General features: G+C 45.4%; 1 protein-coding gene across 1 annotated transcript; it reads right to left on the bottom strand.

Moving 5' to 3' along the window:
- Positions 1 to 1,808: 1,808 nt before the first annotated feature.
- LOC144108332 (uncharacterized) lies at positions 1,809 to 18,764 on the bottom strand. The gene is made up of 9 exons (XM_077641591.1): positions 18,698 to 18,764; positions 17,624 to 18,079; positions 10,121 to 10,231; positions 8,941 to 9,147; positions 7,171 to 7,662; positions 6,286 to 6,579; positions 5,227 to 5,539; positions 3,518 to 3,861; positions 1,809 to 2,056 (listed from the first exon to the last, which is right to left on the bottom strand). Exons 1-9 carry the CDS (start codon positions 18,762 to 18,764, stop codon positions 1,809 to 1,811), a joined length of 2,532 nt encoding a protein of 843 aa, XP_077497717.1.
- Positions 18,765 to 19,017: the final 253 nt, after the last annotated feature.

Here is a 19,017-nt window from a genome sequence, read left to right as displayed (position 1 = left end):
GAGGACAAGTCGGGACCGCTAGGAGATGCCTGTCCCGAAATGATGCGATTATACGCGTAGCGTTTTAACCGGACAGTGCCACTTTTGTGCAGCTGAATTGAGAATCAAAGACTCCATCCAGGCAACATGATAATGCAATTGTTAAAACAGTGCAATGATTATCTTCAAACATCGACGCTCAACTGAGCAGAAAAGAAGATTGTACACCACCGATAAAATTAAGCACTGGCGTAAAGTGAACTAACTAGCGAAAATGCGAGCAAACCTTTCTTCAGTTCATGGTATATTATTAGAGCACAACCTTTTACAAAACCTCCTCGTGTTATATGATTTTCGAGCATTTTTACAAGTTTCGTTTCAAAGTTCTTGACTTCGACTCGCCAAGCACTCTCTGTTGAACTCGTAATCAGCACCATTTTCATTTCCCTTGAATTGAACAGTGCATCACCACCTCAGCGCAAACCGCCAGGGCAGTGCAACAACCCAGGGAAAAAAATCCGTCGTCCATACCCTCTTGTGGCAAACGATCCAGAGAGATTTTTTTACCCTTAATCTTAGGAACTCGCAGGAAGCCTTTAGAAATTACACCACACAGAGGATCACCCCGCTTGCAGCATGCATACTCGGCAGCACATTCCTGATGCGGGTACAACACTTGATGCGTGTATCTGGCCATCAGAGGATAGCGAGGAACGGGTGGGCATGCACTCTTGCCAAAACGTATTTCCCTCGGAACGCTCCGTGTCCTCCTGACGAATTCCGCCACTCAAACATGCTCACTTACAACATGGATATAATAACACACCACAAACCAGCACGCCTTAAATATCCGACTCCCGCTGAGGGCCTCAACACAACAGAGGAGGTGTACTTACGACACCTACAAACCCTAATATTTCCCTATCCATTCAAGTTACATGCTGTAGATCCGGACTGCTTGGATCGCGAATGCCGCATCTGGGGTAAGATCTCCACAGTATATCTTATGGTCTGGACCTGTCAGCTCGATCCTAAAATAGTGCGCATTTGTCAACCAAAGTCTAAGGGGCGGTGGCGATTGCCTCCGACAAGCTTCCAGCTCAAGGGCCAAATCCGGGCCCTCGGCCGAGCAAGGCCAGGAGCATCAAGCAAAGGACTCCTGGACTATGGACGCCGAACAAGCCAATTCCCCGCTGCTAAACGTGTCAATAAATCATTTTCGCCGCCATCATCTCACTATACCGAGGCTCTGGATTCCAAGCTGGGGCTCAAGGGCCCAATCTCTGGTAATTTCTGTGGCAAAAAATAAGGCTGTCGGTCGGACTACCATGGAATTGTCCCGCGGGACGTTCTTTCATAGTTTGCAAGATGGGATGTGTTGCACCCATATTAGTTGGCGCATGTCGCCAGTTTTTCGTACACTATTATAGTTCACACAGGTCATGAAGGGCCTTGCATTCTTGAAAAAATACAGGTTAAAACAATAGGTCTATCCACACTCTCTGTCCTTTGCTTATTGCATCCTCGAGTAACCCGATGTAAGCAGTGGCCTATTATCAGTAAAACTGTTATCGATGTCGGCGTGGTCAGTGAAGGCGAAACAGTCGACATCGTCGAGAATGCTCTATGCTTGGTCATGTCAGCAAGTTGGGACTGTTGTTCAGGGTGGCAACAAAATACATGACTGAGAGGATGTAGACAGGAGGGAGTTCACTACCGGCCACTTCTTGGTCCCTGAGAATGGTGAAAGTCCAGAGGAGGGTGATCAGTCCTTGTTTATCAGCCGCACCTTTATCGGCCCTGGTAGAGCCTACGCATCCTCTCCACACTCAGCTGATTCCAGTAGAAGAGTGGTAAAGCTTGTGGTCTCGCACGGCCTCCGACTTCTCGTATTGGCATGTGGCGACGGCATCGCCAGTCTTGTAAAGCGGTCGTCGCGGCTTTCTCTGCCGTCTTTTGAGGGCGCATGCGCAGAACACGCTCAGGAGAGTCACCAGCGTGGCCGCGAGGGAGCAAGCCAACACGACCACACTCATTGTCTGCGTCCAGCGTCCGCGCTCCGCGGTGCTCTTGAGATCTGCGAACAAATGCAGCCGCCGTCATTAGTAATTCAGCCGTGGACGGCTCTGCAGATGTCTAAAAAGTCGCTTTTATTATTTTATTACAGTCTGCATCTTAATAACGTTGAAAGAAAATAATGGTGTTGCAGATTTTAAAGAAAATCTTAGATGCGGGAACGTTAACAATATAACAAAACCGCTCTTAAGCATACTGTGAGAATACTTATTGTGTCATAGCGTTCCTGAAAAATAAAATAGATGCAATGCCATTGCATTCCACATATTGCCATTATGATGATTATCATTTTCATATCATTATGACGCCTTGTGTGTTCTGTTCGTGCCTCTTCTTGCTGTCCTGTCTTCTTCGCGCAGTTTTAATATGACTGTTGATCGGCGGCTTTCCGGAAAGATGTGGCAATAGCAGATAAATGCAATGATATCAGGAAAGGGGTACAATGTTACTAATTGACGAATAAGTGGTGGTTATTTAAAAGCAAAGCGGGCAGTGTGGCTCAATTATGGCGGCTATCTTTCGGGTTATTTGATGCCATCTTCAAGTTAAAGGAGAACGCCCGTAATTATAGGAATGTTGAGGGTTCACTGAGTCTCAACAACTATCGTTAAGCATATGGCGGCAGCTGAATACGATTTTGTAGGCAAGGTGTATGCTTCTGCGATTTCTTGTTTTTTTTGTGTGTGAAATGCGTGCTATCGTTCAAGGCTCGCATGTACGCTTACGATAGAAGGAACCCAGCCAAGAAAACCAGTCAGCAGCCGTGTAGCTCCAGCATTTATTGCTGAAGCCTATGCGGCTTCATTTAAGTCACTTTAGAAAGCGCCTGGGCTATTAGTATCAGTCAAGATGTGAGCAAACAAAACAAAAAATGTCGGTCGATTTGCGTAGTTTATCCAAATTGGAATTACTGCGCTACCGTTTTGGTTTCAGATTGGTTCCAGTGTTCGAATTCATTGTTCACAGATGGGGGTTGTATGGACAACGATAATGAGATAATGCTCATGTATGCAGACTATATGTTCATTATCAACTGCTTGGTCATTCTCTACTTATATGCGGTCCTTCTCTACTTTACATTCATTGATCACTGAAATTTCGCATACCACTCTTGGCGCTGTGGTGCAGCGGTTAAGCGCTGCACCGCTGCCCTGCGATGGCAGGGGCTGCCACTGATGGGGCTCATGAGATCCAGGTTGCACCTCTCCCGATCAATCGTTAATTGAACTGCTTCCTGCCCCGGTGGGCAGGGGCAAGCGGCCAAGCTACCAGTAGTATATATTTATGCACACAGACCTGGGCAGGTTTCCCACAACCCGATGGGAATGTGGGCAGCCTGCCGTAAACCAGGCTTTTAGACAAACGAACCGACAAACACACAACGCTTAAGTGCGGGGAATGGTGACTCTAAGCGCTATTGCACTAAAAACTTATAAAAACTAACGCATAACCAAAGACTCACCTCCTTGCTTCTTGAGGGTGTGTGCCGAGCTGAGGGTTCGGACGTATGCGCGGAAGCTCGCATCTGGAGGCATCCGAACCACAACCAGGTATACAACGGAGGGGCGAAGCCTGGTTACAAGTATGGGACCCAAGCCTAGGCTCCAGAAGCTGCGCTCAGAGCGGTTGCCTCTCCTTGCGTCGAACACTTCGACGCGTAGCCGCTGTTGCTCTCGGAACGTTGTCCTCGTGCCGTTGACAACAGGTGTCCAGCAGCTCAGGGAGAAGGACGTGTCCGTGTAGTTGCCCACCCTACATGTCAGGCAGGAAAAGGCATCGCCTGCATGGAAGCCAGCACGCGCCTTCCTTTCTGTTGTGCTACTAGCGGGTAATAGCTGTCGCAGCGTTCAATGTCAAGTGCATGCGACGCGCTTTAAAGCGTACAAACCACGTTTTCGTCTGCAATCTGCCTCTGAATCAACGGAGCGCGTTGGACCACAGCGCAAGTTTTGCGGAAAAGTTCTGCTCTTGAAACAAAAGATTGAGTTCACGCAATGCTGGCATAGTACTACATAGGCCTTTTATTGTTGGGACTCTGCTGCGTGAGAAACATCTTCAATACAGCCTCATTTATTCCTTAAAAGTCCCCTTACAACACAGGAGGATAATCTCAGTAATTGAATTTTAATTTTCTTTTCGTGTATCAGCGCTTCTAGGAGAGCTGATAGATCAATTGTAGCTAGATTTGTTTGTTGTGAAAAAAGGGGGCAAGCAATGTCGACAACAGGACGATAATTGATAGAACAGGGGCCAACAACAGTTTGTTACCGAGCGATTAGTGATGGCGGCATGGATTCTCCACCTGGAGCTAACAAAATAGTTGTCTTTTTTGTCTGAAAACGGCGTTCTCGTCAATCAATTAAAACCTTGGCAAGCACATCTGCCGATGTTTTAATACAAATATTACCGCCGCCATCGCTATGGCCAACGATGCACTAAGATGAGTACGCGGCACCCGCTGTACATTTCACTATGCTGTCCAGCGCTGCTGTCTGCATTAATAAAATTTAAGCATTGTTCCGACGAAGCTGCAGAAAAGTTAAGCAATTTACAGCCAGTCATGACCCACTATGCGGATTCTATTTTACATACTTCGTAATAATATGCTCACTAAAGTACCCGGGGCTGTTTTTAATATTTTTTCTATGCCATATTCAGGCTCCTTCCGCTGGCCAACTAAGTCTGACACTAGAGCCGCCGAACGTCATTGGTTGCAAGCTATCGACCGTGACATCACAGTCGGCCGCTATGAATGATAATGGACCTGGCAAAAAAAAAAATCTATCTGGAAACAATTCGTAACGAAATACGGTTCTTAGGGCGTTTTTTCTGAAAACAAGATCTTGATTTTGTTTCGTTTCCTGTGACCATTGTATGATTTTTTGGCACCAATGTACAATGCGATGAATGGAAATTGTTAGAGAAAGAGTGGTGTTGGACTGCACGAGAGCCACCGGTGTCATTTCAACGCTTCCTGTGATGTTGACTTGTGCAACTCTCCCTCAATTAGGCACTTCAGTACGTACCTGGCATTACCTCAAGTCTCTTTTTCTCTTTCTTTTTGCACAACTACCATCTGTGGTATACCAACGAAGGATTTCCTTGATAAGACGCGAAGGATGTGATGAAGGCGGATACACAAAGAAAAGCAACTTACTCTTGTGAGCTAACTTGAAACGACAGCGTCTTCTCTGCGTTCCCACGGCGTTCTCTGCCCAGCATGTGAGAGTAGCGTTGGAGAAAGAACCATTGAAGACCATCTCCAGGCTGTCAGTATCTGTCACAAGGGGTCTGCCGAAGTGCTTCCCATATAACAGTTGTCCTTCGTCGCTTGACACCCAGGGGGTCTCCGTGCCGTTCTCTTGCAGCCAGAAGTAACGTAGACCATCGCTGGGGTCGGCTCGGACGTTGCAGGTCACGTTGACCGGCGTGCCTTCCTCCACACTTATCACGTTCTCCTCGGCCCCGTCACATCGGGGTGAATCTGCGCCTCATGGGAGAAGCATAGTGTGTCACATCGCATGGCCGGTCGTGTTCACGAAGCTAGACAAGTTTTGGAAATGTAAACCAATCAATGACAAAATGTTTTAACATCTTGAGTGCAGCTTTACAGAAGGACTGTACTCCGCGTGAGAATGACGTGAGGAAATGAAACCAGTACAAGAAAATAAACATAAAGATGAAAAAATAAGAAAAATACATAGATTAATAGACTACGCAAAGAATTTACAATGTAGTCCCAATGCGCGGCAAGCACATCATCATCAGCCTGACTACGCCCACTGCAGGGCAAAGGCCTCTCCCAAGTCTCTCCAATTAACCCTGTCCTTTGCCAACTGCGGTCACCGTAACCCCATAAACTTCTTAATCTCATCCACCGTTCTAATTTTCTGCCGCCCCCTGCTATTCTAGCCTTCTCTTGCAATCCACTCCGTTACCCTTAAGTACCAGCGGTTATCTTTCCTTCGCATTACTTGCCCTGCCTGGTGTCATTAACCCGTGTTTGTTTCCTCACCCACTCTGCACGCTTCCGGTCTCTAAACGTTACACCATTTTTCTTTCCGTAGCTCGCAGCGTGGTCCTTAGCTCAGGCTTAACCCTTTTCATTAGACTCCACGTTTCTGCCCCATATGTGAGTAACGTTAAGATCTAGCACGGAGAAGAACAAAATAAAAACTTTTGAAGAGAGTAGTCATGCCTTATGCGTACAGGATTTCTCGCACTACGTACATCGCACGCGGATGTGGAGCGGCTTGCTTTCGACCTTCTCGCCGCCACTTCTGGTTACGGCGCACGTGTAATTTCCGCTGTGTCTGGGATCCACCCGGCGGATAGCGAGATAGCGCGACGTCACCACTGTGCCTTCGGCTGGTTCTGCGCCCAGCTCGCGTCCGTCTTGACTCCAGGTGACATCGCTCACTCTGGAAGCCGTCACGCCTGAGCACTCCATGTACACATCGGCGCCCTCACTGATGTTATTGGCGTTCAGACCAGTGTCCAGTTTGATATTCACTTCAGTCTTATCTGCGTAATGAACAAACATGTGCAAAGCAAAGTGTAACTGGACCGGTGAGTTAAATATTACTGTTGAACATAGAAGGGCGGGAGCAAAAAGAAACTTACTGAGGGCAGTCTACTTACATACATGTTTTATTTTCCACAAAGAAGTGGAAGGAGGCGGAGGGAAAAGCCGTACATTTGCGGGCAGTGTACTTCAAGGAGCGACCAAATATGGTATTTATAGCCAGATTTGTAATTTAGTTTTTTTTTTAAACAAAGATTAGGTTTCTTTCTTCCGCGGTGAGGGCGTCAGTATGTTTTTTCAACAGTGACAAATTCAGCCATCAGTTTTTGCGCGTCGAGGTTTTTTCGAGATGGTTAGATCCCCTCATGCGCGTCCTAGTTAGTGCGTCATGTGTACATGAAGCTCTTTTTCCCTTCCCTTTTTCGCTCCTTCATTCCTTCTCTCAAGGCGGAGTTTAGCTACCAAAAGTGAGGTGGTTAATTACCACACCTTTCTGATCTTCATACCCTTCTACTCCTCCACGAGCCTCATTGTTTCTCACAGTCTACGTCAACGTTTATAAACGTTGTGACGAGAGGCTGAAAACTTACTTGAGATGTTCACAGTAAGGTAGCGACGAACCACACCCCTATCTTCCGGCAGGTAGCCATTGGTTGCACGACACTCAAGCTGCTTTCCCGCGTGCTCTAAACCAGGGAGGAGAAGCACGCTAGCCGTAACGTTGCCCTCGGTCCGAGAGTGACTGAGGCTCTCGTCCAATAGCCGTCCATCCAAGAACCACGTGACGTTGGCTTGCGGCCGACTCCCGTTCACTTCGCATTCGAATCTGCTGGGCGTGGTAAAACCCGCATACCAGTAGTTTTTAGAATGTACGTTAGCGGGTCGGGAAGCCGCAGAAAGGTCGTACGGGCCGGGTGTTCCTGCAGCATCCGCCGTCTGTGCGGATAGAAGCGTCGAGGCCTTTGTCGGAGACACAACCCCGTTCGCGAAAGCGGCCGTCACAGAAGCAGCCGCCATCACCCAGCCGGAAGCGACGTTCTTGCCGTGTGGCCAGCTCCAGAGCACAACGTCCTTGGGCGCTACTGGGAAAGGCGTGTCAAAAAGAAAATGTGCAGATGTTGATGCTCAAGCGCTTGACCCGAACCTCTGAGCCTTTTGTTGCCTTTTTATTTTGTGATAGTAACGTAAGTACGCGAAAATTACGTGATATCAGATCAGTTAAGAGTATCTTATCTATGGTCAGGTGAAATGGTATCACTCGATAAAGGTACAGGCGGCGAAAAGCTCACTTAATACAACGGCATGGTACGCTGGTACGCTAAAGCGACATGAAGCTGAGGTATTTGATGAGCACGGTTAAATGTATGTTCAAATGATGTCAGCGGTAGTCTTAACTAGGATCTGAGACAGAAGTGCAGTGAAGCCGGACATTTTAAAATATTTAGGCTCTTTTCGAGAGCATAATGACAATAATTTTTAAAACACTGAATGCCTGCGCCATACATTTGCGCAGATGTTGATGCTCAATCGCTTGACCCGAACCTCTGAGCCTTTTGTTGCCTTTTTATTTTATGGTAGTAACGTAAGTACGCAAAAATTACGTGGTATCAGATCAGAAAGAGTATCTTATCTATGATGAACCAAGTGAAATGGTATCACTGGATAAAGGTACAGGTGGCAAAAAGCTCACCTAATACAACTTCATGGTACACTGAAGCGACATGAAGCTGAGGTATTTGATGAGCACGCTTAAATTTATGTAGAAATGATGTGAGCGGTAGTCATAACTAGGATCTGAGACAGAAGTGCAGTGAAGCCGGTCGTTTTAAAACATTTGGGCTCTGTTCGAGCGCACTATGACGATAATTTTTAAAACACTGAACGCCTGCGCCATACGTATGCGCAGATGTTTATGCTCAATCGCTTGACCCGAACCTCTGAGCCTATTGTTGCCTTTTTATTTTATGGTAGTAACGTAAGTACACGAAAATTACGTGGTATCAGATCAGAAAGAGTATCTTATCTATGATGAACCAAGTGAAATGGTATCACTCGATAAAGGTACAGGTGGCAAAAAGCTCACCTAATACAACTGCATCGTACACTGAAGCGACATGAAGCTGAGGTATTTGATGAGCACGCTTAAATTTAGGTAGAAATGATGTGAGCGGTAGTCATAACTAGGATCTGAGACAGAAGTTGAGTGAAGCCGGACATTTTAAATTATTTCGGCTCTGTTCGAGCTCACTTTGACGATAATTTTCAAAACACTGAACGCCTGCGCCATTTGTTTATGCAGTCCGGTTAAGTCCACATTGCTCGAGAGCGTTACAGTGGGAAAGCCATTTGCACGTACTTACGGAACATGTCGAGGAGTACTGAACTCTCCACGGGCCGGGAGGCTTCGCTGGTAGCCACGCAGCTAATGTTCAAAAACAAGTGCTCTCTGAGCAACGGGCCAATCTCGAGGATGATTTCGAGCCCACCACCAGGCGAGTGCATGGTAGGCAGTGGCCTGTTCAGTGTCTTGCCATTACGCCGCCATTGTAATGTCACCTTGCGATCAGCTGCAGGGGCAAAAAGTGAGCTGGTTACACATGCTTTCTTTCCCAGATATGCAGTGCTCTAACGTTCTAAATTTTTCTCTAAAGAATGGAAATTATGACTTCGTGTTTCCGTGGTTACGGTCACCTGAATCTTCGTCACAGACCTGACTGATGCAATGAGAGCGGAATTTATAATTCTGATGATAAAATAGGTTTTGTGACAGTCGCAGCCATTAAATAGCTCAGTGCATTGCCTACGTTAAAAGTAGTTAATTATGTACCTCAGTAACACTAACGAAGCACAGCTGCCCAGTAATGCGACCGGCTGAGAACACTGCTGGGAGAGAGCAAAGACACCTTCTCTTAGCCGCTAGGTGTGGTGCGAGGAGCTTAGCAAATATGATTTTAAAAAAAATTCTGTTCGATTGCTCGGGTTCTATTGTTCTTTTGCTATTCCTCTCGGGAATTGACCAAATTAACTGCTGAAGGTTCTATATCAACTGACGGGTTTTAAGGATGTCTAGAAGATATTTTCGTGCTTCGTTAGGCGTTATGCTTTTTCCCTCGGAACCAGCAAAGCTACTGTTAAAGCTCAATGCATGGAAAAGTATGTAAACTTAAGCCCGTTTCTCGCCCATTTACAGTCAGCGTCCCGGCAAGGTCAGGCATGAAAATTGTCGGTAAGTATAGTGCTAACGTGTGTTCGGAATACCGATCGCTTTGCCTCCAAATATATTGATAATTGTAGAGGCGTTACTCATTACCTGTTCATAATGGGCACATGCTGTTGAATTTGCCTTGATTAAGTCATCAGGCTACTCAATATTTTACAGCCTCGAATATAGCCGTTACGATTAGGTGAACTAGTCTTATCAGGCTCGCACAATGGGTCTCAAATAAATTAGCTAACATGCCCTGAATACAGCTTCATAACAAGCTGTCAAGTGAGGATGTGTTTATCATTAAGATAAGCGCTTAGAAAAGTCAATCTCACCTGATCTTGCAACACACTTCAGTTTCAAGGTGTCGCCCTCTACGTACGGCCCGGCCGTTTTGTTTAATACAGCGCCTCCGTGGTCCATGATCACTGGGGTGGGCAATGGATCTGCAAAGGACAAAAACAAACTAAACGCCAAACATCTTTTCAGTGCGGCAGCACCAGATGGGTCACCTAGAAAGCCGTGATGTGTGGATGAAGTCTCGGAGTAACTCGGGTGAGCTCAGGTAAGCCTTGATGCCATAAACAGCGGCCAGGAATGTAAACATTGTTTCAGAACGTGTCTTTTTCCTCGTCCGTACGAAGCGCAGCGCGGACGAAACTGGGCGGCAATGAATGAATGTCTTTAATGGGCGCAAACGTTTACGCCATGCTCTGTAAAAAGAGGACGAGGTCGATATCGTTACACCGACAAGTTGACGTTCAAGAGACTGGTGACACCGACAGCTCTAGTGCGCATTTGCTGGAACTCGTGTCTGTATATGAGACACAATAATTCGGAAGAGGAATAACAAAAAAATACTCTTCAGGATATTCCCTCACTGCTCAATTAGTCGAAGTACCCCCCGGTCAAATATCTAGTGTTATACCAAGCAAGCATTGCTTCCCTGAAAGCTGCCAAGTAAGCGAATCGTTCAGCATATGTTTTTCGCTCGACGAAGCAACACGGAGCGCGACAGACGCTTTTACAATGTTAGAATATAGTACTCCTAGTAGCACTTCTAGTAGTTATCCTCTCGCTGTTCACCTCTGGCATGTCATAAAACTTCTAAAGCGAGCTGTACGCAACTTAATTTGCGTCCCTCGACAGCCAACCTCCCACATTTTTATGAGATAGTTTAAAGCTGTCGTGGCGCAGAAAAAACGGCTTCGTTGGCAGTGAGCGCAAAAATCTAAGAGGAGCAAATCATTTTAAAAAATTGAGCTCAAAATTAAATTGGATTAGAGTTGTTCTCAAACAGATGACATTCGGACTTCGAGACGTGAACGCTACCAATTAGGCGCGAAGGCTATGTGGCTCACGCTGAATAAAGGGGGACCTTGTGGTGCGTTGTGTCCTTTGAGTTAGTTAAGTGTTTTAGAGACGTGTACTGATGCGTAGATGAGAAATTATGATTATGCTAATTAAAAATCAGGTAATTGAGCAGGCGATGTATACGGGACCCGATAGCAGCATCGCGTTGTGCTCTTAAAGGCGGACCTTAAGCCTCCTTCAATTTCCTTCACTGAACAAAACGTTCTACGTCTCTCCACCCTTTGTCTACAAAATTTCTGCATTTTGTTTTTCGAAGTTTTTTATCGTTAACTCATGATAAGGTTAATTTCTCTTGATATGCTAGAAAACACGAACGTTACACGTACACGTTTTGTTCCACGTAACAACTTCCTTGTGAAGAATGTGGTAACTTACTAGCGTAAACGATGGCTTCAACTACTACTATATCGTTCTATAATTATTTAAATATTCACTTTCAACAAACCTTAGCCTTTCTTAGTCTAAAAATCAAGGTTATAGCTCTTCATTATTTATTCGTTATCACATAATATTTACTACGCAATCTGCCATGACATTGTACACCGTGCTGTTATGTTTGCGCTACTTCCTGCAACTGTGTCTTCATGTATATACTTCTCGAGTGTGCTTGCATGTAGCCTGTGGTATTTCACTGTATGTTTTGTCAGATCTTGTATATATAATTTTTGTATTCATATTAATTACATTTTGTTCTGTTTTGCAACATCATTGTGCTTGTGATAATTTGTGTTAATTGTGTTAATTTTTTATTGTTTCTTGTCTGCATTACATCCTGTAGTTAGTTGCTGAGCGGCTTTTATTGATAGTGGAATAGGAGGTCCTGTCTGCGGTTTTGTGCCATTGGTCCTCTTGCTGTAGATTTCTGTTGTAATTTGTTCTTGTATTAACTGTTAATTGCAATTTTTGCACCTTGCGAAGGTTTTTCAAGTACCTTTTCTACCTATAAAGTCAAAATAACCGTAACTAGCCAGTAAAGAAGTGCTTTTTACATCGATAACAAGTATGTGAGAACACACTTCCAAATTTATTATAGCATCGTAAGCTTCCCGCGGTTGGCGTTGTATGTCGTAGCTGGGAATTGTCTTTTTTACATTGCCGCCAATAATAACATGACCTAGGAGTGCAGGTTCACTTAGGCCATCTCGTAAAAAGGTATGAGGACTATTTGGAACAACAGTCATCGCAAAGAAGTTCTCAGTCTTAGCAATGCCGCTCAGCAGAATACTTCTGGCGTAAAGATGAGAGTGCACTGTTAACAGAGATATACCACACACAGCGCTCCTGCTGTGCTCATTGCGCTGAATCTTTGCGCTGCAGTCTTCTCCCGCGGGTGTAAGTTCATTACTCCAAGGGCGCGATAATATCTAGAAGCTTTTGTGTGCGACTACCACTCAGAATTCACCTACAGATTTGCCGCAGCCAACAGGAGGTTCCGCATTGTAACCACATTTCAGAAAAAAAAAATGATATGCTAATCGAGGCTCGCGATGGGGCGCCTGCCCTCTTGTCCGCATTGGGTGGTTTCGGCAGCGAGGACTGCTTGCTCTACGCAGAGCGTGAACCTTTTGTTTAGGACTCGGAACGGAAAGCAGCGTACGTTCATTACAGCTGCCACATTCAGAGTAGCTGAAACAGATGCAGGAACATGGCAGGGATTTTGCTTCCGGGGTCGGTTGGTTTTTCAACACCCTGAATGATGCAGAACTGAAAGTGTCTTATTGTGCTCCATTGTAGTGTATGCCCTTGTAGACAAATCTGTTTTCAGAGGCGCTAACCGTTGATGTTTTCGGACGCGCCATATACGACGACGCCAAAACAAGAGAGAGATGAAGAATAGACACATAAATGTAAGGTTAATGCGCAGAGTGTTAGTACAGTCAGCACTAAAAGAAACATGACCGTGTTCCTTAATCTGTGCGATTGTTAATAATACAAGCGAAAGAGGGCTTTCTGCTTCACCACGGTTATGGCTTCTAGATTTTCTACGCTAACGCGACTTGGGTGATATGAACGCTGAGGATAACTTCAAAAAATTTTATTTCAGTAAAAACGATTGATTCAATCTTGGTGGCTATATTTATGTTTTTTTTTCCAGCTTCAAGGTATACTTTTATTGCTGCCAAAATGGGGTTTAATATTGAACATTTTCTTGCCGCCGTTGGTATCACAATTAGTTACGTCAGTGATGAATAGGACTCCGGATCACCCAATATAAGCAAACTGCAGCCTGTCTTTCCGTCAGATATTCGGAACAAAAAAATGAAACCCTGGACGTCACCGCAATTTGCCTGTGAATACGGCCGCTGACCAGCGTAACTTTTCCTGTAACTTTTCAATGCGAAAGCATTTCTTACCGTGGCCACGAGATGTGCACACGAACTGCGACAACGGGATGTGCACACGAGATAACGACGATAAGAACGATGTTAAGTACCGATAGCCAGGTGATTCACATGTAGCAATTAACGAAATAAACAGGTCATAATTAACGAAATAAAATAATAGCAGGAAATTATTACCTGCTGTATTGGTAGTAACAGTGATAATAGCAGTGATAATAATAGTGGTTGTAATAGTGATAGTAATAGTTACTGACAGTAATAGTGCTAGTAACACTTAGTGATAGTAATAGTTTGCGACAGTAATAGTTAGTTGTACTAACAGTTAATGACAGTAATAGTGACGGTAATAACAATTAGTGGCAGTAGTAGTTAGTGGTAGTAATCAGTGACGTCATCATCGAATCACGTGATGAGACCCAACTAGTCGCGTGACTGGAACATGTCTAAACAGAAGTTGTCGACGAGTTGATGACGTCACGAAAAACAAAAGGGAAATAAAATGTCGACACAAGAAGTTGCCTCGCCTTCTGTCAGTTCGTTCTTCGATGCCGACACGGTGCGGTACTCTAAATGCTTTCGCATTTCCGCACGTAAGGAGTCATAAGTGCACCCCTTGAATTTTTTTTTTTTCGTTACGCAATAAGCTTCGTTTTCAGCGTAAGTCACTTCTTTGTCATCGGAGCGCGGTAACCCATCGATACACGCGAACTTAAATTTGTCCTCAGCCTATTTTAATAAAAAAAAGTATATGAATGCGCTTTGAAATATCCCTCTGAACTTTCGAGACTATGGCTAATTAAGTACCTGGATTGTTGCCGCTTACACGTGCTATTAATCCTTCACGCACGGAAGAAGGCCCAAATTACAAAAGAGCGGAGACTGTGTGATTCCACAGCAAAAACCAGGAAAGAAGCTCTTCACGGAGCACGCAGTAAGATTCCGTGCCGCAGCACCTGTCCAAACTTATGGAGATCTGTCATAATCTCGATTGAGACGCACCGGCTGGGAATTCAACGTTTCAGCCTTTCCGAGTTCTTACGAGACAGTGGAGACTAAATGTGGATTTTTTTCTTTCTTAACCTTTGTACCAGCGTTTACTCGCGTTCACTAAATATACTACTGAGCCTTGCTTAAGATGTGCAGAGCACAACATTAAGAGGATGTTTCAAACTCCACGGCGCAACACATGCTTCCAAGCACAGGCGTACACCAGCTCAAGAAACCCATAGAGAGCTCTGAAGTTAAGTCCGGTTGAAATGTTATGCATTTAGGAGGAAAAGTGTGGGCTCTTGTATTTAAAACAGCAAAAATCGATCGTGGTTCCTGATTTTTTTCCTTTTGGTTCTTTAGCGTTGTGCCTTGAGACGGTGGACGAAACAACCATATCTCTTATTCCGCTCGCCCGTTCCATAATGACTTGATCCTTTTACGTATTTCCTGAGTGGTCCGTTATTTTTTCATTTCACTTGATGCACCGGGAAAACAAAGTTCTCATTCCCTGCCGCCTCCCTTCGAAGCGCATTGTCTTCAATTCGACGCGGCCGTGATGCGGTTTAAGACTCCCGCTGTCTGCTTACTACAGGCTCCTCAACACTCCTTGTCTCCTTGAGCAGTGCAGATCAAGCGCATAAACTGCAGCCAAGTCAAACGCAAAGCGCCTTATTTTGTTGAAGGTTCGTACGAACCAATCTTGCTTGACATCAAAGAAAACTAATATTCATTTTGTCGAAGGTTTTCAGGAGCAGTCGTCAATACTATCATAGAAGCCACTCAGATCGCGCAGGCTTCAGTTCCGGCAATCTTTTTTCGTTTAGATACATGGAATGAATCGAAGTTATAAGAGCTCGAAGTGAAGATAAATGGCCAATTTGTCTGGCCCATGTTTACTTGTGGGCCCCACACTTTAAGGCCAAAGCAAACTCTAGAAATAACACGGGAAGGTACGGCAAGGTAAATGTGAAGGGATAGGAAACAACTATTTCGCCTTATATGCTAGCACACGTATGCGATGGCCGCCGTTGATGTCCCGACGGAGACGTCATCACGAATGAAGCGCCGCAGTGTGGGCGGGAGTATCGGCCAAGCGAGGGCGCGAAAAGTGTGAACGATGTTGTGGGACTTGTTGCCGCTGCACTGGTAATGGCGGCACCGACGGCAGTGATGTAACATGCCAGCAGACATCGCAAGATCTTGGTCGAGATTTCCTCATCAGAATGGTGCTTTTGCACGAATAATACACCGACAAAATACATTTTAGCCAATATATGATCAAGCTAAAGAGCAATGCGACACTGTCACACTACAGAACAGTTACAAAAGAAGGCGAAATAATTGCTAATTTATACTTTCTTGAAACCACAAAAATGACCTAAAACGCTGTGCCCAGTCAGTACTTTATGTCTATAACCTTGATTGCTCTACATATGATGTAATAGTTTTATGTTTTTGCCGCAAATTTATTCTGATGTGAAAATAGAGTTTGAATTTGACTTCAATGCTCTTGTGAAGCAGCGGGCAACAGAGCATGTTATTATTCAAACAATAACATATTTTAACCCAGTTCGACAGCCAAGCGAAGTAAAGGCAATCGATCAGCGAGGAAACAGTTTATTCGCGATCAACTCTGACAATTCTTGTTCATTAACACTACGAGGTGAGTCCCGCATAGTCTAGTACGGCATAGTTCTATTAAAAACCGAGCATAGCGTAGCAACATCTACCAGTGTCCCTGAATTAATAGGGAGGCCGGGAAATAAAACGCCACGAATAAAGAAAAGCGATGACGGAGTCTTCATTTCAACAGCCACAAAGACTGCATCTTGCTGATAGGTTCCCAACACTCTTCGTCCACCTTTATTGCTTCGATGAGGGGCGGCGGCTACCTTCTTGTTGTGAGCATATTCCTTTACTTTTGAAAGTGGAAGCTTTCAAGAAGTGGCATCGAAAAGAAGGTCTCAGAAAATACGGGAAAAAATTTTGATGAGAAAAAGCTGTTTATCTGTGAAACTTCCTGTTCAACAACAGCTTTAGCATTCTGCTGAACCAGTGTTCCAGTGTGCACATGTTTTCGCAAGAAAAAGCACGTGTTTTTTCTTGAGAAAACGAAAGAGCCTTGTTTAGTTTTTTTCCGCCCCGAACAAGAAATTCAAAGTAAAGTCTAGGTGAACTTCCAAGGCAAGTGGCTAACCGATTATGTTGTGCTTTTTTTGACCAAATCAATTTATCTTCTCCACGAAACTTCTAGACAACGAAGAAGAATTACGGGTGCCCTTGTATGCATTTCTATTGGGACTGCAAAGTCAAAGAACTGCCAGAAGGCAAATCCGTCATATTGATTTCTAATTTGTGCACAACTGGATAGATCGACCTGATCCGGAAGGCCGTGGTTTGTTCAAGCTACTTCGAAAGGCCGGAGCCTCGTTCAAGCAACGCAAGCGTAGCCCAAGTCTGCTAATTTACCATATTCATGTGCCGCCACCAGCCTTGCGGCATCCACGTCACCTGTCATCAAACACGACATGCGGATTTAATATTCGTGATGAAGACTTGGTATATTACGTATGTGGGGTTCAACGTCCGAAAAGTGCATAAGGAATAAATGGTATATGAGCGACGCTGTAGTGGAGGTCTTCGAATTAGTTAAGACCACCTGGGGTTCTATAATCATCACTGACATCGCTGCGCAAACAGGGGCGTTTTAGCATTTCACCTTCTTCAAAATGCAGTCGCCATGGCCAGGGTCTAATCCCGCGAGCTTGGGCTCTATAGGTGAACACTATATCCACTAAGCCTCCACACCGGGTCGTTCTTATAAACACAGAGCCTAATTTGCATACTACCGACGCCATGGCGCTGAAGGCAGATTTCTTCACTCGGAATGTATTGGCAATTTGCTTTCTCCAGTATATTTTTTTTTTGTGCACGATCTCTAGAAGAGCGCAACCCGCAAACAGGACGACGGATGTGTCAAACTTAGTCTGAATTTACTGGTTAGTCCAAGCCTATTAAAACATGCAGAAGTCAACCAACACGTACAGTATTTGTTTGAAACTTACTAACCCACTCTTAAATCTCTTTATAGCTGGCTACGTTGTTTCTTCTGATTGAATAAAGTCCACTCACATGTGACAACGAGCTCAACGCGAGACTCGGTGACGGACACGCCAGAAGTCGCATTGCTGTCGTCATCGCGGTAGGTGACGTTGCAGACGTAACTTCCGGTGTCGCTACGCTCCAGCCGGTTGAGTAGCAGCGCTGGTGGGTTGCTGAGCAGCGAAAAGAACGCCCGGCCCGACCACTGCGGCTGCTTCCAGTGGGTTCCGTCCACTAGTCCGGCGCTTCCGGCTAGCACCGGGGTGGCGGGCGTAGTTGGTGCCTCGATTGAGTAGACTTGCTTCGGCTGCCGGTTGGCGTTTGAAATGAGAGTCGAGTAATCCCCGTGGTTATTGTGATCCGTGGCTGCGAATCGGTACCAGACAGCTGAGACAGCTCGTCGCGAGGCCAAGTCGACGCGACAGGGCAGAGACGTCTGTTCGCCTTCCAGGACATCGAGTCGCCACAGCGCAGAGGAAAACATGCCTGCGAAAAGAATCACGAAGCAATTAGCAATTCACACTGCACATAATGTGCAGGGCGAGGGAATATTAATGCTTATTCGACGGAAATAAATCGATGGTATAAATATTCCCGCTTCCTTAGCATAATTGTCGTGACCCTCGATGCAGAGCCGCAATCTCACAACCGGATGCCGTTGTGATACTTCTTAATTCTTAAGGGCAGCTCCCTGAGTCCTTAAATTCGTGAGATCGTATATTTGGGTTAAAAGCGTTGTGTAAACTTGGTCCATAGTGCACCAAACTCGAGGTGATACGTGCTAGTGATGGTTTGGCATAAGAAATGATTTAAATATACCGTCATACGTCGTAGGCAAAAACATTTCTGCCCGCCCGCTCGTCAGCAACGATGACCTGTACACGTGTGGACGCAGCGGATAAAGTAGAAGCTCAGTTAAAGAGTTGCCCCCTGTAGCCTTTTGATACAGGCCATGTTATCTAAGTGTCGCAATGCGATCCAATGGTCTTGCAGTATGGCCTGAGAGTGCCATGGCGAATGTATTTGGTATGCAGATGGATCGCTTAGGGGCCCTTTTCCCATGCACTTAAATCGCGAGAAGGCGGTGACCAGGACCTAGCAGACCTTGTACCAACTTTGAACTTGGTGGTTGCTCAGAGGCAGCCAAGGTCGAGCCCGCCTCTTCCCACATACGAGGCGAATAAATCAAATAACAAGCTCGCCGCAGCGGTAATTTAGGAGCGCTCTATCGGCGCAGCGTTTATCCATTCTATGTCAAGAAATCGTAATAACAAAGATTGTCGGATTGTTCAATTAAAGGAATACTCTACACCGTACAGCCTGTGCGTCTTTCCAAACATCGTTCGTTGCAACTTGCACCGCCACACGCGATAGGCTGCACCGCTCAAGCGGATATAAACAGCCCAGCATTTCTATTCCTAGGC

This window comes from Amblyomma americanum, chromosome 10 (genome assembly GCF_052857255.1).
Source record: "Amblyomma americanum isolate KBUSLIRL-KWMA chromosome 10, ASM5285725v1, whole genome shotgun sequence".
Taxonomy (NCBI): Eukaryota; Metazoa; Arthropoda; class Arachnida; order Ixodida; family Ixodidae; genus Amblyomma; species Amblyomma americanum.
The sequence above is the reverse complement of the archived record's forward strand: the minus strand, read 5'-3'. Positions and strand labels throughout refer to the sequence as shown.